We start from the raw sequence: 27,044 nt of genomic DNA, 5'->3' as shown, positions 1-27,044 counted from the left end.
TGTTTTGTGGGAGGGCACCTTCCTCTGCCCATATTGGCATAAACATACCAAGGCATTTCTTCTGAACTATAACTTCTCCAAGAAATTTTGGAGATCAAGACAAACAAAACAACAGTGGAAAAGGACACCTCTGTTCAAAATTTAAAGTTAACTAGAACCCTCTAAAAGATTATGAGGCTCCTTGAGAATGGCTCAAAAGAGGCATGTTAACTTAAAATGTTGACCAAAAAAATCTTGGGCCACTCCCACGAAAGAAAAAGAATTACAAATTCCTTTTAACTCAAAAGTAGAGCTATTTTCCAGCTTGGCTGTATGTTCAAATATGGCATTTCAACTTTGGTTTTTTAAATTAACCACAAGGTGGCGCCCTTGTCTGACAGTTGAGTAGAACGTTGGCAACTCTGGCATGTTTTGTAAGATCTCTGGAGCCAGAAGAGAACAAGCGCTGTATATGAGGACATGTAAGAACCCCAACTCGTTCGATGCACCTGTCCTTAATTTGTCTTCTTCAGTCTTACCCTTCATCACATTTGAAATAGCACTTTATATTCATAAAGGACAGCATTGTGAGACGAGTGGTTATTACTCCTGCCTCTGTCGAAAGCGGATCAAAGCATATTTTATAGTTTTAAACCTAACAAAAAAAAACCTCATCAAGTATGTTTACAAAAAAATAATAATAATCTCCAGAATTTATCCCAAAAAAAAAATTCGGAAAAAGCTGCATGGTGTACTGTGTATTATCTGGACTCTTCCGTGACAGCAGACAGTGAGTCCTCTGTCTCAGACACACACACACACAGACACAAACACACCGTGTGCAAAAATAATCCAGACGCCACCTTCATTGAGAACGCATCTTCTCTGGTCCACCGACAAAACACAAACCGTCGTCTGTGTCACTTGATGTGGGGCCCACTCTGTGGCTCTATCCACTTGCCTCCCTCCATCACACCATCCACTGTCACCCTTTCTCTCTGTCATGTCATCCACTGTTAACTTGACCATCGTTACGACTCCCATCTAGGTGGGTTCCTTAGTTGAAATAAAAGCCATTTAGGGTAAGTCATTACTATGCTAGTGGTGATTCTCATCAGCCCTTTTCTTTTCTGCAGCACTTCGGTAGCGAGCCAGTTCAGGCGCTGGTATTTGGAATAATTAGCCACAAAAGAAGGAAAAAAAAATCCCGTTATGAGCCCAAGTTAAAGGGAAAAAAGGTGGCCACTATTGAGAGAGTCAATGGCAAGGTCAAGCCACACGAAGAATTCTGAGCATTGGAACGTGTGTTGGCTGCTTTGCACTCTGTTTAGCTTCTTGAGCATCACAACGGCAAATACAGGGTCAAAATATCCATTTTGAGGGTGTTTTTTAAATTAATTTTTAATAAGAGATGTCAAGTCAAAAATGTTCTTCACAATATGTCATACTAGTCTAAACGTGGCATTATGCTAAATATTGTTTACGTCGATTTTTTTTCCCCATCTCAGGGGGCGGCCAATGTGCCAGTTGCTGTCGACTGAAAATGGCCTCGTAGTGTCCAAGGGCTCAGCTTGCGAATGTCACATGACCAAACTCGGACAACAGGTTAGCTGTGATTGGGCGTTACCTGATTTTTTTGGGGGGGTTTCAATTCAGCTTAAAATGTTTTTATACTTAGAATGGATGGTTTACTTTTCCATTCTTATGAGAACAGCTTCTTCTTGAGTCAAAGTTGGAAAAAATGCAACACCTTCCTGCTTGCGACAGCTTATCGAACCTCAAACAACGAAGCTTCTTGATGGACCAGTGCCCACTGCAACCTGGGAACATAATTAGGGAATTTGTTTTTTAGCGGGGGTGGGGGAGGGTTGCGGTTTGTCCGGAGTCACATGTTGCTCAGTGTCAGAGAGCACAGGGGTCCGGCTCTATGAATCCACTTTGCAGCGCAGTCTCCTGAGAGGGATCTCTTTCAAAAAGCAAATGTCTCTCTTTGTAGTGTGGCCTCCAGTTCAACTTGTTCTGCCTTTTCGCTCTCCTCCTCAGGGCCTGTTTTCTTTTTCCTCACTTTTTTTCCCCTCATTCTCACTCTTCCTCTTAAAATAACATTAGAAAGGGAGTGCATATTGAAATGTGTATCAAATTTGTTCTCTGACCTAAGGATTGTGTAAGTATGTTTGTCTTGGTGGAGAAAAAAAAAAACTCTAAATGGTGTTTCTAGTTGCTTGCCTTATAAAGATGTACAGCATCGTATTTTGCCACTCGAGCGACATCCACACTGATGCTGGCATTGAAACAAAAGTGAACGACATTCAGGTCGGGTGGATCTAACTTGAAACTGAAAACGCAGGACCCAGAAACTTGTGCATTTTTTTTATTGTGGCTGTTACATCAAAACCAGTGGCTGGTGGTTTCATAAAAATTAGTTGACAAACTCCAACACATCTTGCAACAGTAGCATTGGTTTCGGCTATGTCATTCAGTCGGTGGGCCTCATTGCATGTGTGGGTTGTTTTTTTTAAATCGGAGGAAGCCAGAATAACCAGGCATAAGAACTATGAGCAGATGTGCGATCCATGCACCATGCCCTTGAGCAGCAGAGTCAGAACTGTAACTCCAGAGGGGCAGTCGTGTTCTTCACTCTATTCTGCCGCTTGTGATTCAGGATTGGCCTAAATCTCACTATTTGGTCGTCTCAAGTTCATGTGAGCGTGTCTTGTTACAGCCCTCCAGGCATTGATAAAGGCCAGCATTGTGCAATCAAATCTGCTCAGAAACAATTGAGATTTTTAAACCGAGACCTTCTGTTGTTTCTCTTGCATCACACGTAAATATGCTTGAAACACACATCCACTTTCTACATTGAGAAAGCATACATACACTGGCGCGCACTGCACACGAGCTCTGCCGTTCGCCTCTTCAAAATTAAAATTCCAATTTAGATGACGGCAGGTAGAGAGCATCAGGGCCACTGCAAATGGCAAGCCGGTGCAGCACTGCGAAAATGGCAGAGAGGTTGGAACGTCTATCACCGTCATGTTTGGTTAGGGCAGCACCTTGTGCAGCTCTTCACACTTGGCTGAGCCCTGTGGTTAAATAAACAAAGCTTTGTGTTCGGTTTTTGCTACAGATCAGCGCAGCAATCGGGGACTCACCTGGAAAACTAGAGAGTGAAAACGGAAAACAGAATGAGAGCATCACATTGCATTTAAATGCATTGTAGGGGGGAGGGGGGGCTTGGAAGCAACTGTTTCTTAACTGGGATCCCAAAATGCGCATGTTATCTGATCCACCTGTTAAGTCCCTGCTATGGCTTGCTTGGTCAGTAAGTCCAAGGCCAAGATCATTTTTTGCAGGGAAGAAACTGAATCTTGGCAGACGATGTTTAAACAAAGATGGAAGAGATAAAGTTGATGAGAAATAAAGGAGTTATGCTTTTTAAATGTCTTGGACGCCATCCACATAAAACGATCTCAATCGATCTTCTTCCTACTCCCTTGAACATAATAACTGTGTTGTATGAAGATTGATTTCTTTCTTTTTTATCTACCTTATTTTCTGTCAAATTATTACTGTATATATGTTTTATGTTCAATAAACAAACAAACAAACAAACAAACAAATCAATTCACTCATTTTACAAAGCATTTTTGGGGATATCATTTATCTTAAAATGCAGCTGACCTAGTTTGGACTCGGATGGATTGCTTTTGTTTCATTTTCATCTTTGAGGACACAATTCATTTTGAAATACAGAATGAGCCCCCCCCCCCCCCACCCCTCTTAATGATAGTCCCACGACATGAAGATAAGCGGTCCACAAAATGGATGGATGGATAATGTTAGCGCTTGTAGCTAACATTAGCTAGCTCCGTTAGTTTGTTGGCCACACACACACACACACACACACAGTTCTCACTGTTCTCTATTGAAGCTTTAATTTAGCTAGGTAGGTAGGTAGGTACTCTAGGTAGAGAATAGAGGGAGAAATTTCAGCTGCTTCTATCATCAGTTAGATAGCAGTCCTAGCTAACAAACGTGAAATGGATGGATGGATACTGTTCTCGGATCCATAAAACACAAATTTATAGGTTATCGAAAGGTATCAACTTGGATCAGAGAGATTCTTAGGTAATGTGGCTGACATAGTGAAAATCACAGATGTTTTTTTTTTTTAAGGAAATGGAGGTCAATCATGACTCGGCATTTTATGAACTTGCTGCTTTGAATGGTAACTTTTTCACCTGAGTATTTTTCTTGTCATAAAGTTACTCGGAGCCTAATCGGGCAAGACGTTGCGGTAAACCAGTTTAAATACCTAAGCACTTTTTGAAAAAATTGTTGACTTTCAGATTGCCATCTCCTAAACATTGTTGCTCGTATGCCAGCTCTTGGCAAAAGACAGCTGCTGGGCGTCTAGACAGACAAGAAGGCACTTCTGTGCATCCAGGCTTGGGATTGTCTCCCTGTCACTGGCATCCTTCCTCATCTTCCCAAGTGAAGCTCGCCTTCACAGCCTTTTTCCACTGCCGTCATCATCTCTCTCCACAAGCGAGAGGAAGTGAAAACATAATTACAGGACAGAGGCGGCCATAATTCACCACCACCTTAGGTAACACGAATAACAATGGTCACCAGCAGCCATGACATTGTTTCACAATTCCAGTAAAGGACTGTAAACAATCCGGCGTGAAAAGCTGCGGCGGTCTACCTGTTGCCCCTCCGCCTGAGGAAAGGGACTATTTTTAGGGAGGGATGAGAATGTATATCATTTTTATATTTTCCTGGCCCAATATCAGGAACTACTTGTTTCTTTCGATTCAGCTCGGCTACAGCATCTCAGCATTCACACTTAACCTTTGAGGAAATTGCGTTTTGTATCATCAGCGGTGTTCCAAGCAGGACTGCACTGATAAGTTCAACCTGCATGACACTTCGTACAGCACATGTCTAAACATTGTACTTGAAGCGCTTGATTGTTGTGTTACTGTTGCCAAGGAGACACTTGGCTGTCAATGCATCCCCCAGTTGTTGTGTTTCTCCCCCCCCCCCCCTTTTTTCAACACTCGCTGCACTTCCGTGCCGCGTGCATTCTTTTCTCACACGCCATCGTCCTCTCATCCACAGGAAGTCCAACACAAACATTAACGGTCCAACGCACGCTGTGTCCCCACTTGTGTAAAATACCTCATTTTTCGCACTTTTAAGTTTCCTACTGTCGTGTACACTAATATTGTGCTGAAATGGCATGTGGTCTTTCTGCTGTAGCAAAATAAGGTGGAAAAAAATAGTGGAAGGTTTTCCAATAGGAAATAACGAAAATGGAATTTGCTGTTGTAAATTAAAATGTTTTAAAGCTCGGCACAAACTGATGCCATCATGAACCATTTATTGTGTCTGTAGTCAAAGTTTTTCAGGAAAACTTCAGTGTGCCGTCACAATCCGCTTTATTGTATTTTTTCAGGGAATCATTCCTCCGTTGTTTGCTGAAAACCTCAACGAATCACTATTTTAAGTATTGATTTGCCACCATCTTGTTGCTACGGAACTATGTTGATTGAGTTGAGCAGCTCCACTCAGACCAAAGTAATGCTTTGTTTCCATTTTGTGGCGTCAACAGGCATTTTTATACCTTTTGGAGGGTGGAGGCATCAATTATGGGATCTTTACGGCAGGGATGTGTGTGTGTGTGTGTGTGTGTGTGTGTGTGTGTGTGTGTGTGTGTGTGTGTGTGTGTGTGTGTGTGTGTGTGTGTGTGTGTGTGTGTGTGTGTGTGTGTGTGTGTGTGTGTGTGTGTTTTGTTGATTATACCTGAAATAGGTTTTGTGAAAATGTATTCATGTTTTAAACTAATTAAAAATCAATTAACTTCAATTAAGTACAAATAATACAGTTTAGTGTAAATGCATTTTATTATTTGTTTTATTCCTGAGATATATTGTTAGATTACTTTATTACTTTTTTTTAACTCATCTACGACTGAAATGGCCCATCTTATCCATTTGTTTTAAAAACAAATGTGGCCATTGGTCAGAAAACATTTCCCAGAAGTGTCGCTACCTATCCTTGGTTATTAAATATTAAATACATTTGTTAAATATATGAAAGGATGCTCCTGGAGCAAAATAGAAATAGTGAAATAGTTACTTTGTATGCCTGGAAAGGCAGGTTTGGTCCAAGCTTTTTGACGTTTCACCAGGTAATTGAAGTTTGTTCAGGTGACTTTCATGAGCGGCCAGCTTGTTAACATTCGCGTCACGGCAGATTTACGTCACCGTTTGCAGTGGGAGGCTAGGCTGGCCGACCTTGAAGACCCAAATCATGCGCCTACATCTCCTCTGCTGCCGTTGCCGCTGACACCTCCCAGATCCTGGCTATTGTTTTTATTCACATGACGGTGTTTTTGCATTCCAGACTATGCTCTGCAGCCTGAGGGTTCGGGGACACGCATAAACACACTCACACACACACACACACACAACAGCAGACATCGCTCATTCTTGAGACGTGCAGTATAAACAACGTACTGGTGTATCTCCTCCAGCGCGTCTTGTCTACCTCCTCCTAGATAACCTTGTTTTATTAAAAGCTTGTCAAGTCATAACGCAGCTGCCTTGCAACCCCTCTGAAAGAAATCTTTTTTTTTTCTCCGCTTTCCTGGAGAGCTTTTTTCAACATATTTATATAGTGGCTTGTTTTCAGAGCAACACAAGCCTTAAAAGAGAAGGAGGGTTGGCAGGAAAACACCTGAACGTCCTTCACAGAGATATTGCAGGTCAACCGGAACACTTTTGGGTGCCTCTGTCTTTATCAGGTAGCCTCTTGTGAACACAATTTTATCCCAAGTCGAATGTAAGGTGTTTACCGCTTTACATTTCCTCCCAAATTGGCAACAAAAACATCTTTACCGTTCTAATTTTGCTAACATAGACTCACTCCTATAACCGGCTCAGATGTGATTCTCTATTTGTGGGGATATGACCTGTGCAACATGCATTGTGCAGGGCGACAGGATCCTGATCAGATAGCACAATGACACTGTCCTGATCAGATAGTATTGTGTTGCAGCTATGCACACACTGATTATCTTGCCGTACGGGGCATTTACCGTTGGGTATGTGACAAACGTCTCACCGGGGCATAAACACCCAGCAGGGGTTCCACATTTGGCAACGATTAACACCTGTAATTGTGAGACTACAAAACGAAAAATGGAAAGGATGTGCTGTTTTATAGGGTCCCAATCACTGAAGTCCATGAAGATCGGAGAAAGCGAGAAGACCACAACTGTCTGCCCTGGACCTGGCGAGCTGATTCTTTTCACTGACTTGTGTCAAGCCCATGTTCCTGACTGCAATGCTAATGAGTGCAGCCAATACATTCACTTGACACCGCCATGACTTGGGCAGAGAATTATGCAAAGCGCCAAGTGAGGCAAGGGGGAGCAGGCCTCGATTTGAGCATAACAAAGAGCCTTTGAATCTAGTTTAATTCTATTACTGCTTGCACAAAAAAAAAAAAAACAACTTGGCATAGCTCCAGGGTTCCTAAAGTCTGATTCACCAGTGGGGACCCTCATGTTTTTGTCTGTGTTTTGGCATTGTGTGTGTTTTGGGATTTGACAGTGACAGATTGTAGTTAGACTTCTTTATCAAAAAAATGTGAGTTAGCTAGCTAGCTAGCTAGTTAGATCTATCTACTAGCTAGCTCGTTAATTGAATCAGAATATCAATCTCAAAATAACGTTGGGCAACTCGATGCTTTCAATTTAGAATTGCGAGCAGTTTCAGGTCTTCAATCTTCTTGCTAGCATGCTACTACTGGAGTGAACTAGCAGGAGTCCAATGTTCTCCAAAACTTAGAGGAATCAACTCCATATTCCCTTTTCGTTTCCCGTCAGTGTAACACTATGTACTCGCACCCCCCCCCCCCCCCCATGTAGTATGTAAACTTATTTGGCTTTCATCGCTTGAACTTGAGTAAATGGAATTTGGCAGAGTTCCCATTGCCTCAGTGATGCTATCATTTAAGGGGGAGAGGCAAGCAACACAAAACAAGTACGACATAGTGTCCCTCCCAGGTGAGCTACGTGCCTCCAGCAATATGCTTATCTGCCCACCGAAATGAATCAACACTTCCTGGCACGGCAGAGTTTATTTTTTGCACCTGCCCGAGTTAATTCCAAATCTTATCAAGGAATTCCCAGAAGCAAAGTATGAGGAAGCGTGGGCTTGAGTTTGATGTGTTTTAGAAGAGCATGTGACAACCCGTTGAAGCCACAAAATGAAGTCCTTTCAGTTTTGGCTGTCCATCTTCACTCAAACGTTCTTTCGTTCTTTTTATGTATTTATTTTTGAAAGTTATTAATTTTTTTTAAATGGCCGAAATGGTGTTTCTGTGCAGTTTATCCTAACTAGGCTGTCGGGTGAGCTGGAGGCAATTTACATTTATGGATGATTTGGATGGAAATTCATGTTTGTTTTTTTAATCCGATTCATTGATTAATCAACAGATTAATTGATTACTAAAGCAATTGTTTGTTGTAGTTTCCAATTTAGAGTTTCCTCTTATCTTAAAAACATGTTTTTGGAATGTGGGAGTATTCCGGAGTACCTGTAGAAAACCATCGCAAGCACACGGAGAGTATACAAAGTCCATTCATGAAGGCAGGAACCCAAACTCGAACCACAAACCGCACAACTGTGAGGCAGCTGTGCCGCCATTCATTATTTATTTGAGAGAGTGAGTTATATATGGTGTGTTTATACTTTTCCAGACATTGACTTTGATTTGCATTTGTTGCTTTTATATCTCGTCCCAAGAATGATAACTTTTTTTTCACTTTTCTAAGGGTTATAGCTCCCCCTGTTGCTTTGGCATGGCCTCAACGACGATTCGATTGAACTGTTGCGCATTGTGCGGCAGATGATAACTTTGTAAGAGTAATTTTGTACATTATATTTGGAGGCTCAAAACTACCGTACATGGTTGCAGTTTTTTGTTGTAGCGTTCCGGTCCATGCGTGGTACGTCAATTTAGTAAACCTGTATTTCCAGACATATGCATGTAAACCTGTTACCGACTTTTGCTTCCACACAAAGAGGCGAATGCAATTTGAAAGATGTCATGTTTGACAGCATGTTCATGCTCACTCAAACAGTCCAACGCACATGACACGCACCTGAAGACAACATGCGAGCGAGGCAGTGAGCCAGATGAGGGTCTGTCCCACAAGCACGGGCAAAAAATACATTGCTGTGGCATGAAACGTTTCTCCCTAGTTGCAGTATTATTAAAACAAAACCAGGCCCCAAAACCATGAACACATTCTTCCCCCTCCCCAGGAGTCCGGCCTCAATGCCTTTCTCCCCAAGCCCATCACCCCCACTCTTTCACGATGCGCCACCCCATCTGCTCCTGCCAACTCTTCCCTTCCCTTCATTAGTGGACTACTTTTCCATCTTGTATGTCTCCCAGCTTACTAAAGCCCTTCTTCCCTCCCTCTCTCTCGCGCGCCCCTTCTGATCTGCCCTTTATTCTCCTTCCGCTGCCTGAAAGTGTATGGGAGCGAGGGATGGGGTTGGGAGAACGGAAAGAAAATTCCCTCAGAAGCCCCAATCTCTATCAGGCGAGGCATTTCCATGGTAGCATGACCCCCTAAAAGGCTCCATCACGCTCCAATGGACTCCAAAAGCACTGAAAGAAGTATGAGCTTCTTAACACAACACGAGGTGAAATCAATTAGCATTTTAATGTGACTATGCTTTTTTTTCCCGATCATATTACCTCACAATAACAAATGACAAGAGTGTAAAAATAAGGCTGTAGAACAATCAATGTGTTCAACATTCATTTTATTGGTTTGGTTTCTTTTTCAGAGTACAGTGGTTATTTGTGCCTTTCTGGGCTTCACAGACGAAAACAAACGAGGATATGTGGGCACGCAATAATAATAATAATAGCTTTCTGATCATCTATGGCTCAGTCTAGTTGTTACAACACACAAATATCTCCGTACCTGATCAATGTACATACATGTCAAGGAAACACCAACATTGTCACACAAATTAACACTTGTGAAATTGTGTGGTTTATTAAATGACACCGACTATTTACAATCAATCGGAATAATTAACATTTCACAGGAGAACCAAAACGCAAAACCACAAATGAGTCATAAGGCCACAATGAAAAGGGGGACGAAGAAAATTTACAAGAACAAAGTTTTACTCTTACAACAAAAAGAAAAAAAAACCCTTCCTTTTTTTTTCTTTTAAAGAAAATTAACTTAATTTTCAGGAATAAAGTGGTAGTGGTCGTAATGTGCCAAAACATTGACAATTTCATTCTGAAACCTCTTTTCAAGTGTAACTTGACATCCTCAGCAGTCCTCAGCTTTACACAAGTACAATTTGTTCAAACTTGTAATGTTACAAAACTTTATTTTTCAAATTCTGACTTTTTAGGGGGGCGGGGGGGGTTGTAATACTAGTAGTATATCGCTCACTTTCAATGTGGCCCTAAAACATCTTCGTATAAACTAAAGTGAGCCTGACATAAAAAAAATTTACTTGTCATAAAATGGAGAACATGGATTATAATAATTATAAGGTTCCGTTACGTACGTTCAAGTGCTCCTAATAAATTCACACAAATCAAGGTGCAGCTCAGAGGCCGAGTCTGGCGGCAAAAGTTGCGGAAATTCAGTCAAACCTCCGCCTCGGAGACACAAAGTGGTTAGTACATAAAACAATATGCAGTATATCATTTTTAGTTCGTGTGGTCATTTAGTGGGTGGGGCAGCCTGTAGTGGAGAATCAGACAAGTTAAAAAAAAAAAAATTAAAAAGACTTCAAGGCCAGTGCTTGTTTCTCATCAGCTAGTGTTTAGTGTCTCTTTACGTCTGAGGCCTCGTGGCATCAATTCACAGCAGCCGAGCACAATCTTTGAGGAAGAGACTGCAAAGCTTCCAAAGCTCGGCTTGAACGGCTGACTGAGCACACTTGACCTCCGCCACAGACTAAAACAACTGATTAACTACCTAGATTAGCAGCTTCTAATAATCCTCTGGAAAAATATACTTTTAAAAAAAACTCTCTTATTTTAATATTTAAAAAATAATAAATCACTACACAATTCTCATTGGACGGGTTTGACTTTTAAGTCATGTGCTTCTTGTGTTTCACGTGTGCGAGCAGGTGACATCGCTGCCGTGGGACTGATTGCGTGAGTGTGTCAGTGTGTTAGATTGTACTCCGTCAACATCATTCATCTTTTCGGAATGTTTCCCTTTCTTGAGCAAAAAAGAAACGTTCCTCTCCCAGCTTCTCGCAGATGCTCGATGACATCGGTCGTGTCTCTCTCGTGAGCCATCACGTGGTTAACACATAGTCTGCTGGCTAGAAAGAGGACTTTCCAAGGACATGCTAGTGGGAGACAGGTCCGGACGGGTGCAAGGCTTAAACATGGAGGAGATGTAGAAGGCCTGCAGGCACAGATAGAGAACATTTTAGCACCACGGGCACTTTTCAATCATCTGCTGTTTTCTAAACATCGCGAGAGAAAGGGTGATGGAGAGGCGTAAACAGAGCTCATTGGTCAACGAAAACAAATCCAGGCTGTGATTGGGTGGCGTTAAGGAAGTACGTGAAATGGATCAAAGTATTAGGACACCTGACTGTTATACCGACTGGAAGTGAAAATGTAAGAAGCGGGAGTTGGTCCTCCCCATGTAACTTCTTATACTCTTTCTGAAAAGTTGGAGTGAGTCTATGGCAGTGTTTCTTTGGAAGCATGTCTTTTTCCCAAATGTTTTAAAGATTTAGGAGCAACTGGTGGGGGTAGGGGGGTCTTCAAAGACCGCAATGTATCCTCCCAAGGCCAATTCATTCAGAGCCAAGCCTCAATGCTCTGGATACATTTTCCCTGGGCCATCCATCACAAGCCACGAACCAAATTCATCCTAATGTGTTCATAACTCTGTAAGATGCTGGATCTGAATATTCCTTGAAAGGTTCATGGCAAAGTGACACACCCACTTTAACCAAAATAACTAAATCATTAATTACAAGTGGCATATTTTTCGTTGTCTTGACAGAAAAAAAAATGTTAGAGATTCTCATTAGTCGTCTGCTAATAAAACCTCAAAGTAAATGAATGTTGATAATTGTTGTTGATAGTTTTTTTTTTAATTTTCCCCTTCAACGTAATGCCACATCTTTATGCACTCCTCGAAAGATTCTTCCAGGATACTCTACAGCTCCACCATCACACCCATCATGATGTCAACCGCGTCTTCAAAATGTATGCCTTTGAAGAGCTCCTCAGGCGTGGGAATTAGGAAAAAAAAGTCACATCCAGCCAGGTTAAGTGTGTAGAGAGATTTCTCCAGCAGAACAGTGTTCTTTATGCCCAGGAACTGTCCGATGCTCACTACATTGTGAGTAGATAAGTCATCCTGCCACATCTCTCGTCTCGTTCTTACGCACTGAACCAAGCAAACGCCGCGGCATCTCTTAGTAAACGTATGTGCCAAGACTGAAAAACATTGGTTCTTCTAATTTAGCGCAAAACAAATCTGTCAGGTTGACGTACCACCCAGTATGCAGTGAGCCCTCCTTGGATAAAGCCCGTGAGGACGTCAGTTGGGTGGTGGCGGTAATCCGAGATGCGGCTCAGCCCGGTGTAGATGGCGATCATCACCAAAATGAACTGTAAGAGCGGGCGCAGCAGTCGAGCTCCCCGCCATGACAAGCGAGCCTGCAGGTAAAACTGTAAGAAGGAAGAGGAGGGGAAAAAAGTGATGGAAGGTCACAAAAAAAAAAAAACAACTCTGTTGGCATATTTTCCTTCTGCTACCCGGAGGGGAAATCAAAGCTGAGTTCATTCATGCAATCTTAACCCCACTTCCTCCTTTTGTTCCTCCTCACCTCTCATACAAAAATTGCTTGTTTGCCTTTTTGGGCCTGGTGTAATACATAGAAGCAGGTATTATGAGGTGGCTGGACGTCTAACCGAGGCCCGACAACCACAATGGAAATCATACGCTGCAGTCCTGTTCCCACTGGCTAAAAGCAAGTTTCACTCTCCCAGACTTACACGAGAGCAGCTGGCCATTTTAAAAACAATTATTTACCGGAGCTTGCCACCCTCAACGCTACTGTGTTTGCACTCTACACTCTGACGGTAAACTTGGGAACATTCTTGTGCAAGCAGTTACCCCGAAGTTCAACAATTAGCACGCTTGGCGACAACGGTGATTATTCAAATTTAGGGGGAGAAACGTCGACATCATTGTTGTCCACTGGCTTTATTTTCTCCCTCTTGACATTTACATCCTGCGGCACACTTGTTACTTTTTGGTCTTGGAGAAGGTACCCTTGAGTCTAGTATTGAGTGCTGCAGTGGTATCTTGCATTTAAGGGGGCAGAAATGGACTTCCACTGCATCTTTCTTTCTGACACACTGTCAGAAATTAATTAATCATTTGGATTGATTATATGACGTTATGGAATCGTTCCCTTTTCAGACTGAAAAAGAGTTGCGCCAAAGTGCAGTTTGAGGTTCAAGGCCTTGCTCAAACGGACTTTGGAGGCATTCACTTGTCTTCTGTCCACTAACCAGCCCCAATCTTCCCATCTGCGGAAGAACTTGAACCTGTGTCCATTCATACTGAGCTTCTGCTGTCCTTTATAACTCTCAAGTATGACCGCAGTCTTGGGAAAGACAAAGGGTAGTACACCCTAACGCTCGCTCCACTCATCTTTGAACATTTTCTCCAGTCACGGTCAGTTCCAGGAGGAGGAAGGGGAACATTTATATTTCAAGGGTGACAATGATTTGCTTTTGTCTTGGTGTAACCGTCATATCTCTCCCGCAGTGACCAATGGCTGCTGGGCAATTCGACGAGAGAAAGATGAAATGATGGGGAAGGCTGGGATTCGGGGGGGGACCAAGCGGGTGTCTTGTGCTGAAAGAAGCCTGTCGATCTCTCAGCAGCAGTATTCAGTCCTTCACCACACCACCCCCCTTTTTAAATGAGTCTCACAACAAGGGCTCCTCTGTCTGCGTAGGCTCCTCATCTATTCATGTTCCCTGTGGAAAACAGTATTCCCCATTCTCTCCCTCCCTCCGTGTCTCTCGGCCTCACCGGCTTTTCAAGCTGGACGCGAGATGCCTTTGGAGGCTCTCGGCCCTCAAACATCTCCTCCCTCATGACCAGGATCCTTGATCATATTAACCAGTGCATGTCTCGGAGTGTTTGCACACGTGTAATTAAGTTGTCTGGATAAGGGATGCATTCCTGGCTCCTGATGGTTTGTCTTCTAATGCCCAAAACGAGAGAGAGAGAGTTTGTGGAGGTTAACAAGAGGTCACTTACTGCCAGATAGAGCATGGTGTACATGGCGAAGGACGCATGGCCCGAAAAAAAGGACTTCCTGAAAGAAATCAATCAAGAATGCGGGTTACACATGATCCGCGTGAGCCGAGGTACTGCATACCCGACCCATGATATAGTGCGCGCATACCTCGCCTCCTCGACCATCTTGTGGTTGGGCTGCCGGCAGGTCACCTGGGACACGTAGCTGCCCGGCGCGCAGTTGATGGACGCGTAAGTGATATTACAGACAGACAGGAAGTTAGGTCGCAGGCGTCCCACGCTTAGCTTGGCCATGTTGGTGAGCGACTGACCCACGCAGCAACCAAAGAGGAAGCTCCCCAGCTCTTTGTACAGGCATGACACATAGCGGTTGCCGACAAACGACTTTGAGCGTATGCCTCGGAAACGCACCCGGTAACATTCGCCAAGTGCGATCTAAGAGAATAAAAAAAAGTGGTGGGGGGGGGGGGTTAAGTGAGGCATACAGTACTAGAATTTGAATGCATGGGGCTCCTTTATGCCAAATGGACTAGAACCCAGAGTTCCTTCTGATTCTTCATTTTTCATCTTACCAAGACAGTTTAGAAAATTCTGTGCTTTGTGGGAACAGCTTGACAAAGACCATGTTCTAGTACAAGCGCACAGAGCAAAGTTTGAGTGGGATGTTGTTCTGGATCAGTGGTCAAACATTTCCCACAGACACACAAGTCTTTGCAGAAAAAATGGAATTATCATTCTCTTACCGTGAGGCCGGTGATGGCTATTCCACCAGCGATGAGCAGGCCATCTGGGATAGCCTCTCTCTCCACGTAGGGATACGTTATGCTGGTGTCCCCGCAGAAGAACCCTCGTCTGTATGGCGTCACTGCCTTCAGCTCGCACGCAAAGAATGGGATGGAGGCTGATGAGATGGGTGAAAGGACAGGAGGCAAAACAAAAATAAATAAATCCGACTGATGGGTTTCTCTGGTCTCGGATCACAGCGAGATTATGGTGAGCATGATGGACCGATAACGATATAAATATGGCCGCCCGCCGCCGCAAAAAAATGAAGCGATGTGAGGAGTGTCCGTCAGCTGGAGATTTCTAGATTACAGCCGCCGCAAAAAAATGAAGCGACGTGAGGAGTGTCAGTCAGCTGGAGATTTCTAGATTACAGGCAGATCAGGCATTCCGCACATTTCTGCGTTCACAAAAGAAGCAGCGGAGATGAAAGATGGGTCGGAGATGGGCATGTTGAATGAGGGAAGAAAGGTAGAGGAACATATTCAAGGTGGTGCTAATTGTCGAACGTCCTCACATGTGTCTGGAGGTGTTTACGTACACAATAGAGGTTGAGCATTCACATTTGCAACGGCTGTAAAACCATGCGAGTTTGTTTCTTTCAAACTCGGTTGTCATGGATTGGCCAAAGAATAAGACCTATCGCTTCGAGTGTTACTAGAGGACAGAGCAAGACTGCGGAGGTGTTTTTGGCGGAGGGGGGGGGGGGGGTCGTCTGTTATTCACATACCGGATTTGATCTATATTGTAAACATAGTGACAGCTCCCTCGTGCATCCTCTATTTTCATTTGCCACAATTTGAGGATGTACGGTAAATCCTGCTGTACATCCTGCTAAGTTGCTAATTATAGCAGTTCTGGTTATCAAGCTGAAAGCAGGTCAAGGTCTGGCTGAGCCACCCAACAAACAAACCTCACAGGCCAACGGTGAAAGTTCACTAGTGACCAAGTTGAGCAATGTTAGTACCGCAGATTGAAGGCCGGGTTGTACTGTATTATTCCCTTGTATTGTTTTTTTTTTTTTTTTTAATGTGTTTCAGCTCCTCGTCATTCCACAGAGTTCAGGAAGACCACAGGACTAATGATTAACCTCTCCCCGAGCTCCCAGGCCAAAGACATTCTTCCTGCCAGGGAAGCTCACTCAGTTCGTGACTGAACACTCTCACGGTCTGTCCACATCAGTCAAAAAGGCAGACAAATCTGAACTATGTTCCCTTTTTTTATTCGCCAGTTAGACAAGAACATTCTTGCCCATCCGGAATCATTGAACTGATAAAGTGAGGGTAATAATCTCCAGGTTTGAGGGTTATCGGAGTGGAAAAACACAAGCAGGGGCATATTTCACTTCTGTGATGACGTGGCAGGTTCGACGGCGTTAACTGTCGTCTCAAGTCATGCCGCCGTAACCGAAATCGCAAACGCAGATCGGACCAGCCTCGTTTGTGTGTACATACAATTTTGAGAGGCGGGGAATATGCGGGCCCTGTGGCATGTCGGAGAGAGACACGAAACGTCTTGCCTTCCCCAAATAAGGAATCTCCTCGTGCATCATGTATATTCTGGTTTTACAACCTACACGAGGACAGTGACATTGAATCTGTCACACAAACAGTTTCAAATTGCATGCAGGTGCAGGAGGTTGTGTTAACATTCCAGTCACTGAAAAGACACTTCCAGGGCCAAGACGTCCTTATTAATGAGTTTATTCCAATAAAATCAGCTTGGATTTGGCTACGGTATAAGGGAATTGACACGAGTTGTGTCTGTTAGCTTTCACTCAGCAATTCTGTCATGAACAAGTTGAGGTTTTAATGTGAGTATTTCTAGGATGCCATTGTCTCTAGGGATACATTTTAATAAAAGCCACATTGTTATATTTTCTTTTTTTGGAAACAAACATCCTTTCAGAGGATTTCCTGGTTCCTGATCCGTGTTTATTGAGGCTTGGTGCGGACCTGCAGTAGACAACAGGCAGGCATTGTGGTTGGGCACAAGTGAGCGAGGCTGTTATGATCATCTGATTGCAATTCAGAACGTATTATTTTGTAATCACGTTCAAACATTCACAATAAGGAAGATAAGTTGGTGTGTGTGATTGCCATGTTTTTGTTTGATATCGCCTGTGGAAAATGTGGTTTTATAAAAACACTGAGTAAAATGGTATTGTAAAATTGTAAATGGTATGCTAAATTCACAATTGTTTCTGGGCCTTTTCATTTTGTTTCTACTCCTAAGGGGAATCCCCTTCTCTGATTGGCTGACAACTTTGTTAAATTTATCCACCTATAAGCTGCTAAGGACCCAAAATCCGAGGGGCTTTCCAAGTAACGCATCAAAATTTACAAAGTGATTTTTAAAACGGTGACGCTTGGTCTAAAAACTCAAAAATGGCACATTATTCATGAGATGAGCAGCGTGGGCAATAGAATAGGTCATGTACTTCAATAATCAACTGGGGTTTTTTTTCTCTGAATCTCTGTTATGGATTTTAGAGGCGTTTCAAGTGCTCATTGCGTGTTTGTTGATGATGGCCACTTGGTCACGTTGTTCAAAATGTATCTCAACTGATGACACAAAGAGGGGTGTGTGCCCTTTGCAAGTCGAGTGCAACAAACCGATCAATTTCGATACATTAACAGCCACTCTCTCAGCCGTAGCTCAATTGTACCGTACAATTTTCAATATTATTCTGCATCGATAAGAATGCAGCTGAAACAGACTTTCTATCGCAGCCTAAATGCTGCAGTTACGGCATGGAGCTCTCGAGGGATATCGATACGTATGGGGATGTCTAATGGGAAACCTGAAGTGCTGACCTGGGTAGCAGCTTTGCTTTAAACCTCAGGCCTGCTATTACGAACGCTTTATGTCCTAATGGCCCGGATGGCCAGGATCCAAAGATCACTTGAGCAAAATGGGCCAAAGTTTTGCCTGGAAAAAAAACAACTCGCACTACTGTGGTAGGTTCACAGCATTTGCGCCGTCTCATAGACAGGGTCACAGTCAACCTCGAGCCTTTTGCAAATACTTGCAAACCCGTTATCACAACAATACCCCCGAATCCTCCACAGGTCTTCACATCATGTGTCAGGCAGCTGTGAGAAAACGAAAACACCTGGCCAAACGGCTGGCTCAAAAGAGAGGCGGGCCAGGCGAGGGGGACCTGAAAGGACGTGGCAAAGTTGATCGGCTTACAGAGCCAGTCCAGCATCTGCTACTCGCTGGACACTCAAAAGGCAGGAATGCTTTCACATAGTCAAAAGGGTCTGAACAGAAAGAAAGACAGGGGGGGGGGAATAGAAGAGGGAGGGAGGAAAGTAGAGAGCAGAGGAATGAGAGCAGAAGGGATGTGTGTGCCTCACTCTGAGAAAGTCTTCTGGTTCTAATTTACACATCTATGACCACGGCACCGAATGAGCTCACTGTGAGAGAACAACAACCAACAGAAAGTGTGTGTGTGGGGGGGGGGGGGGGGCTATGGAGAAAATGAGGCCCGGTTCAAAAACAAGAGGGCAAATGATTGTGATTCATGGAGATGCTTTATGGCCTTGTTGATAAAGCCGTCACTAGTTTAGCATTACAGTCAAAAATGAGACAAATGAGGATGGGGCTGGAGTTCAATCGGAAAGATGGGTCTGAACAAGAGTGATGCGGCAAAGGCAAGGAAACACCAGACGGAGGCGATTAGAGTGGTTCTGGAATGCGAGGGTCAGGGATCCGGGCTCTGCTGGGACCCGCTCTGTAAACACGACCCTACCTCAACTTGAGGAATACCACCCAACTTAAGACTCAAAATACTCACATGCACGAAAAAAAAACACACAGATGCAAACAAACCAAATGCACGGCCATATCAAACAAAATGGCAACGACAAAAACCAAATGGCAACCACAAAACCAAACTTAACTATTCAAACTGCCCCCCCCCAAAAAAAACACACACAGTCAAATGGAATATGAAAGTGTCTACTCATCATTATCACTAACCCAAATGTTTTCCTATGAAAGCCTCTGCAAACAGCCAGTGCATCATCATCGATTAGCACCACATTTAGCCTCAAGCTATGTCAAAGCTGTTTCATCACATCCAGCTTGACTGCACAGATTTTGCTCTACGTTTGCCCTTTGATAGAAGCAGAGGACACACAATCAATGAACTGTCAAGTCCATTGGACCTGCACTAAATGAATCTGCAGAGCCAGCCGGGCCGCGATACCAGAACCCTTCTGGGGTGGTCCACCCTTCGCCTGGGCCCCCTCTCGCTCGCGTGCCAACATTTCCCCAACTAAATTTTAAGATGTGTGTTTGGCGTCAAGTCAGGCTTGCGAATGAAAAACACAGGCGGGGTTCCTGAATTGTAAAGTGTCGTAATTTGTTATTGGCGAGTCTGATAATCCCTCGTAACGTCATTACAAGAGTTGCAAAGTGATGGCTGCCTTGCGAGCTCGTAAACAGCAGGCTACAGCTGGTCTGGGTGGGCTTGCACAATTATTTGCTCCTTGATGACTGCTCAAAGATGCCTTGATCTGTTCCCGTATCTAGCTCAGTCTGAGTCAAGGGAAAAGTCTGGATTCATATGAGCAGGTCTTTGTTTTAAGAGGCAGTGCAGGAAGAGATTAAGGGACATTCAGACAATTGTGCAGTGGAGTAACACTTTCACAGGAAGTGAAGTCATTCACACCAAGGCTGTGATTAAGACAAAGTCAATGAAAGAAGACTGCGAGAGTGTGCCCCAACACTGTTGACGGTTGTTCCTGCTTGTCGCCCTTGGTGGGCTGAGGCAGGTAACGGTGAGATAAGCCTGAGATTTTTTTTTCCTTCCACAATCAGCAGTTTTTGTTTGAGTCTAATCTGTTTTGTCTACCTTGATGGTCACACAAAGTGTCAAAGTCAGAGGAACAAAGAGGTGAGGCCAAACGCTTTAAAAGTGCCACTCCCATCAAAGATGAAAGTCCTCCGGATTTTCCCGGAATCCCGGATTTTCAAGTTTTCATAAATTCCTCTGGAAAATTGAGCAAAAAATTGCCTAAAATTAATCCGGATATTAGTTGACAACATTGAACAAACACGCGTTTGAGTTAGTTGTTTTGCTTTCACGAGCGTAGCCATGTTGAGGCAGTAACACTAGTAACAGTAAAGAGATTTTCGTCTCTTTATAAACACTTGCTACCCCCAGTGGAACGAATAAAAGACGCCGTGGTTGTAAAAAAAAAAAAGACAATTAGACAAAAAGGGAAACACGCAGATGAGCAGAAAAATGTGTCCGTCTGACTTCGAGCGTCATGTCGTCTCGGCTAGCTTAGCTTAGCTGTTGTCGTAGCTCAAAGCTTCTTTGCTCTGTGGCATAGGTTGCGTCGGCGCTGATTGGTTGAAACCAAAAGACGCGTTAGTATGTTAGCTTGGCCCTCTGTCTGTTTTATGTGGCCCCTATTCAAAATTACTGGCCCACCCCTAGCATCCATGAACGTGTTTTTCATGTTCCACCAATGCACCAGGAAAGCTCTTTCCTCGCTACTTGACCCGTTACAGCTGTGCCAGCGCGGACGTAGTTCTCACAGCTGCTTCTGTTCCCTTCCACACTTCACTAACCCGCTTCCTGGAGGCCCGTTCTGGAGCTCAGGGCATGCGCGGTGAGCTCTGAGGTATCTGTCTGCCCCCGCCCTGTCTGATTCAGCAGGAACTATCACCGCGTGGTATGTACCTTGGAAACTTGAAGGGGGCTCTGTGGTAGGTGTAGTATCGGTCAGGTAAAGTCTGACAGGCTGCAATATGAGAGCGAGGCAGGGTTTGTGGTTCAGACTGCAAGGGGGCTTGAGGCGGGGGATGCTTTAGTATGGAGTGGTGTAATTGTGGTTGGATGTGTGGGACAAATTGAGGGCGGTTTTATCTACGTGTTTGGGTTTGCAGATTTTGGTTTGTTGGCACACCTTCAAAGGAGAAAACAGGAAAGGATCCTTCAGGTGTGATCAGACACACTGATACAACAGTCCTGAGAGCAACACTGCCCTGGGCTTTGGGCTGTTGGGTAGACTTGCACAACAACAACCCCAAACACACTCTTGGAGGTCATGAAATGTTTCATGTACAATGACAAAACAATGATCCCCACTGACGCAGACATGCTAAAATGTGTGTTTTGGAGGCTCCAAACAACAAATGAAATAACTATCCATCCATCATTAAAATGTTTTAATGATAGATGGATAGATAAAACGATTCTTTAAAGTCCCTGTAAAGTGAAAATGAATGTCTTCTAAATTTGACGCTCTACAGAGAAGAATCCTGCCAAATATGAATGGTTGAAAAAAATGTGTCAAGTATATAAAATGAGGCTTCAAAATCGCTTTAATCCTCCCCACTCAACTGTTAACTGTCCATCAAACACTTGGAAAAGTGGATGTGACTTTTTCTTTAACCACGAGGTGTTCTAAAGCAGCAACTTTTCCTCACTCTACCACGCTCTCTCCATGTGCATGCACTCATAGCTGACAACGGGTCACTCGGAAGCGTCCATGCCATCTTGAAGCCTAAGTCCAAACACTAACTCCACCAAATCCACCTTCCTCGCTATTCTGTCATTTCTTTGCGCCCCTTACATGCACTCACGGCTGACAATGAGGGGTTCTAAAGTGGACCAGTGGACCACCAAAACGAAGATGTTTTCAGAGTGTAGTTATAGCTAGCTAGCTCACTGCATTTACAAAGGCGCTCAAGTTCTTATGTAGTGGGGCAGGGGCCTCTCCTGCTGAATGCCAAAGAGTATCATCGGGAGATGTTTTAGCCCCTGCCAAACAATCAAGGAAATATAAATAAAGAAAAAAATTAACGCCATATCTCCACGATATATTTTTCCCAACAGTCCAAACACATTTGCCAAGTCCGTGTCACGTGCTATTAGCCAGTTAGAAGTAATTTGCAGAAGAGGCATGATGACACCAATAACATCTCGTGGGATTGGAGAATCACACGTGAGTCATTTTATAAATACAAAATAATCCTCCTTAAGGAAAAGAATGAGTCATACTCAGGTCGACATGCTGATGCGGAGTTGATTGTCGGTACCTCATTAAAAGTAAATGTGAAGCGATTTTACACTTTGAAACTTTCAGATCATTCAGCGTCCACTGAGACAAAAGCAGATGATCGGGGTTGAGATCACAACGCAAGCTGTTTGTAGATCCCCAAGACTTGATTCATCTCCAGGGGCCAACCCTTCATTCAGGCTATCACTTAGCCCTCAACCTGCTGATCAATGAGACATTTCCAAACCGGCTCCTTCGGGCTAATGAGTGAGGGAGTAAAAGCAAAGCAATGTGATCGTGTTGGAGGAAGCAAATGGATGCGGCGGCGGCGCAGTCATACATCGACAAACGAGAGTTAGCAAAAACGTTTCTTCCGTTGGCTAATTACTTGATTGCCACTTTTTTAATGGCATGCCCGTTGTTAGTCGCAGTAATGACGCCAAGTCAAATTTGTCAACAATGCACACATGGCAGCCGGTTCAGCTGACATTCTCCAAAATACACACACACACACACACACACACACACACACACACACACACGCAGACCATTTAATATTCCTGGGCCCGTATGCCATGACATGTTGTAACGTGTTGGCCGCATACAGCCTCACTCTGCCAAAAAACTGGAATCCTACTTCCGTAAATCTACCGTCCAACACATGCTGACATTAAAAACACTCACCTCACAACTTGAACTCACTTTTAAAAGTGTACACTGATTATGGGAGGGGAAATGGGGGAAATGGATTAAAGATGGTAGTGCTTATTAACTGAACGTCCTTACTGTGCCACAGTGAGACTGTAAGACGATAAGACTTCTGAGTTTTGTTTTGTTTTTTCCACCCAAAGGTTTCATGGCAAGACAGTGATGTCAAAACAATTTATGTCCACACAGGCCTTCCAAAACTGAATGAAAATCCCGGTTGTCTTATACAGAGCAGTGTCACCTTGCCAGGAACTACTTGTCTTGCCGGATAAAACATCATTTTTGGTGTGTCCTGGCATGAAAGTCGGAACTGGGTGTACCCATTAAATGTTTTTGTTCGCAAAGTGCCATTGTCGGAAAAAAAACAAGCGTCCACAATGAAAATGTTCTTGTCTTGGTTAAGAGCGGTATTGTTTAACCAGCAGAGTTCAAACCACGGCCCATGGGCCATTTGCGGCTCGCCTTCAATTTACGGGTGGCCCGAGGAATATACGAAAATTGGCACTGACATGCGTCCTTTGCTTGCATTGCATCGTACCGTACTTTTTGCACTACTTCATGTCTGGGTTAAAAAAAAAAAACACCCTAACAAACATCTTTGTTCCAAACAAATCTTGAAGAAGGACGAGCACAGTGACAGCAAGGTTAAGGTCAGGCTTTACAGGCTCACCTCCAGTAAATCAGCACATAATTGGGGAGAAGGGCTGCAAGTGGCTTTATTAGCGGGATGACAGCCTAAAGACCACCTGCACAAGAAGCCAAACAGCAGCCCAGGCTGTCAGGGCCTGTCCTTGCACGCTGGCCTCACATGACAAACGCCTGATTCCCTGTGACCCCTGGGTGGCTGGACATTTCAGGTTTAGCTACAGGCCACAGTGTCTTGTCAGGTCAAGCCCCCCCAAGCCCCCAATAGTCCTACTATGACTAGGAATGCACGCACGCTAATAAACAGCCAAGGGAAACACATGCTGCAGCTTCCACGCAATTAACTTTCACGGAGCTGAGCCAGAAGCAGTCCGTCTCAAAGGAACATCATCCATCACGAGCGTGTCAGAGAGGCCCGGAAAACAGCTGAGCCTGCTTCTTGACGCTGAACCGGCAACCTCAGTCAAAGAAGTGCTGTGGACAGATTAAAGTTAATTCCAGCGACACATCATCCCCTATTTGTCTGCACTTTATTGTGACGTAAACACTATTTCAAATAGCCAGGCCCTGGAAAAAAAAAAAAGGTCCGAACATTGTGGGATCCCTCTCGAGCTGATAATATAATGAGGACGGGATGCTTGAGGGTGAAATTCCGCAGTTACAGTAGTCAATGAGCCCCTTCACGGCCACCAGGTCAAACCGTCTGCTGATGCCATTTTTTCGTGGTCAAATCATGTTAGTCAGAGATAAGAGGATTTGGCCAAAAGAAGGAGCCAATTCATTGCCAATAAGTCATGGCATTCACTGTCGGATGCCCCCAGATGAGTCAAGGTCAGGCCTCTGCAGATAAGCAGCAGGACGGGTAGCAGGGCTGAGACAGGCAGGATGCACACCAGACTGGTGCAGATTGCATGTCAGTAGTGAATAGTTTGACAGTTGGTATGTTGGATTCTCAATGTGAGGCCGGTACAACATTGGTTGACTTGAGTAACCTGGAGCCACACATTCGTACTTTCAGTCACGTACTTTCAGTCATGTTGACAAAAAAGTGCAAAAAGCACATTACATGTCTTTTTTTTTTGTAATGACAACTGTGTCCAGATTTTAAAAGGGTGCCATCTTCCAATTCGTAAAGCCTTCTGTCATCCTCCGGGAACCAGGAAGTAGCCTGCTTGCTAACAGTTGTGCAAACAAATCCAAGTAAGGCAGTCCGCTAGTTTTTTTTTTTTTTTTTTTTTTTTTTTTTTACACTTTTGTTTACATATCAGCCTTGGTAGCGGTCTCCCCTCTATTGAGTGACGTCCTAGCTGCTCTTCAAGCATTTTTCCACTACTGGTAGTACGGATTTTTTTGGGTGATCCGGCAACAACTGTAACGGAAGGGGCTTAGGAGGAATGGGGTCTGACATATATTCCCAATCATCTATTAAATACATTTAGAAGACGGATTTATTTATTGGAAGTTTGCAGTAACTTTTTAAAATTTACCTCAGGAATGCAGAGAAAGAAGTGAATCGTGTCATAAGAAGCCCCAGAAACCGAGCAATAAGATCCTTATTCCATGACTCGAATAATCAATCGGTCTTAAGAAACTGCAGTTAACGACAACCATTGCAAAATCACACTATGACATTGAAGAATGAGAATTGTGAAATTGTCCATCTTCTAAAGAGCTTGTCTCCATTTGCGTTGCAGGTGAGCTGGAATCTGTCCCGGTTGACTTTGAGGTACACCCTGAACTGGTTGTCAGCCAACAGCAAGGTACATATATATACAACCATTTACATTCACACCCATGGACAAATTAGAGTCTTCAAAGTACCGAGCGTACACGTTAGTCGAATGTTGGAGGAAGCCGGAGTGCATGCCGACAGTTGAAGCCTGAACCGCAAAGTTGTGAAGCAGTGGGCCTAACTGCTACTTCACAGCATTATCGTTTACAATTCCTTGTACATCACTTATACTTCAAATCACAAAAACATCTGACATCCGCTGTTTTTTTTCCAGCTTGAGACTCACTACGGCTCAGTCCGTGTGCTTTGTCAGGTCAGGGAGGATATAACTCTCCAGCAGGGGATGTACAGTAAAGATGGTAGAGGCTTCTAGTTTCACAGGGGGGGGTTCCTCCATCATGTTGACTGATGCTCGCCGCTTTCAAAACACAAAGCTTGGCTAAGCTAAGCTGCCGAGGGTGTTAAAGACATCAAGGACCAAACTTTCAAGACATCAAGGACCAAACTTTCAAGGCTAAACAATAAATCGTGATCTTCTTTCTAGTTTAACTGCCAAACAAGACCAGTCAGTCTGCCTGGACAGGTTACACTTCACTCTCACTCACTTTCTCCTGTGGGTTTACAAATCATTTTAATCGTTCAAATCAAAATAAGTCATGTGGTGGCAATGACATGGATAATATTTTATGTCTTTTTTTTTTTCTTCTATTCTAATGCCAACATTTTCTGTAGCATGCTCGCAAGTGTAACGCACCTGTGGTTCATTTTAGATTGTTGACACAGTAATAGATTTTATTCACTTTACCGCCTGGCACGCCACCCGTAAAGTGAATAAACTACTTATTAACACACTGGCATGAACATCTTTTGTTCGGTAACAATTGTAACTGAAAAAGGTGCCACCCTTTTCTACTCTTCATTGTACTGTCGTGCCCCATTGATTGTGAAGATCAGGTAAACGACTGCCAATAAGGAACAATAAGGAACACAAACTTGGGGCATTTTAATTTAGAACTGCTCAATACACTTTTGTTTGCGGTATTAAATGGCCTTGTAAGTAGACCAACTATGTTCTACATTTGAAAATGGACAAAAATGAACATGAACTATAACAGCTATTACATTGTTCAATGAATCCTCTTTTATTTCCTTGTTTTGCATTTTATTGCCAGTGTGGGGACTGCGCTTGCTGTTATTCTAATACAAACTAGGATTCCAACTGAGCACTGTAAATTATGTGGCTGACATTCAGTGTACCCGAGCACGGCTATGTTTTCATCCCAATTCCCACGTTCTTCTCCCGGGAACTTTAGGGTGAGGGGAGGTTACCATGGGAACAGATGAATTCCTGGGACAACTGCACCCAGCCCCATTCTTCCCACCCTCCTATCCCCCTACTGGGAACACTTTCATTTGGACGATGTGGGAATGGTGGGGTAGTGGGGGGGGGGGGGGGGGGGCCAATTCTTCGCAATTTCCCTCAACGGTAATGCACTTTGCATGCACTTTACATGCAATCAAAGTGTGTCTCAAAGCAACTAATGGATGTGATTAGTTATTTTGAAGCCTTACCGACACACAAACATATTACATCCAAGCCGACGAGCATCTTCCTTTTGGTGCAGATGGAGCTGTCTTCCTCCTCTTCCTCCTCCTCCACGGGCTTGCTGAGGAAATGCTTCCCAGCACCGTTCTCCTTCCCCTCTCCGGCCCCGTCACTGTCAGCTAGTCGGGGCAGCGTGCTGCTCCCGTGGGCATTAAACTTCTGCATATCCTCCTCACGCAACTCGCTCCCAAA

General features: G+C 43.9%; 1 protein-coding gene across 1 annotated transcript; it reads right to left on the bottom strand.

The window, feature by feature from the left end:
* Positions 1 to 9,813: 9,813 nt before the first annotated feature.
* Positions 9,814 to 27,017, bottom strand: ppap2d (phosphatidic acid phosphatase type 2D). Its single transcript, XM_086132528.1, has 6 exons — positions 26,819 to 27,017; positions 15,100 to 15,257; positions 14,505 to 14,791; positions 14,357 to 14,414; positions 12,571 to 12,747; positions 9,814 to 11,461 (listed from the first exon to the last, which is right to left on the bottom strand). The coding sequence occupies exons 1-6, from the start codon at positions 27,015 to 27,017 to the stop codon at positions 11,357 to 11,359; spliced, it is 984 nt and encodes a 327-aa protein (XP_085988654.1). The 3' UTR covers positions 9,814 to 11,356.
* Between the last annotated feature and the right edge of the window lie 27 nt (positions 27,018 to 27,044).

The sequence above is a fragment of the Hippocampus guttulatus genome, chromosome 16 (assembly GCF_054856545.1).
Source record: "Hippocampus guttulatus isolate MCC_2025c chromosome 16, RoL_Hgut_1.0, whole genome shotgun sequence".
NCBI classification, from domain to species: Eukaryota; Metazoa; Chordata; class Actinopteri; order Syngnathiformes; family Syngnathidae; genus Hippocampus; species Hippocampus guttulatus.
Note: the sequence above shows the minus strand (reverse complement) of the source record. Positions and strands in the feature narration are given on the sequence as shown.

Bases quoted from the DNA above. Each gene is read 5' to 3' on its own strand.
- ppap2d (XM_086132528.1), bottom strand. From the start codon at position 27,017: ATGCAGAAGTTTAATGCCCACGGGAGCAGCACGCTGCCCCGACTAGCT. The intron at 14,792-15,099 runs GTAAGAGAATGA...TTATTCTCTTAG, and splicing joins TAGCCATCACCGGCCTCACG to ATCGCACTTGGCGAATGTTA. The intron at 12,748-14,356 runs GTAAGTGACCTC...TCCTTCTTACAG, and splicing joins ACACCATGCTCTATCTGGCA to TTTTACCTGCAGGCTCGCTT.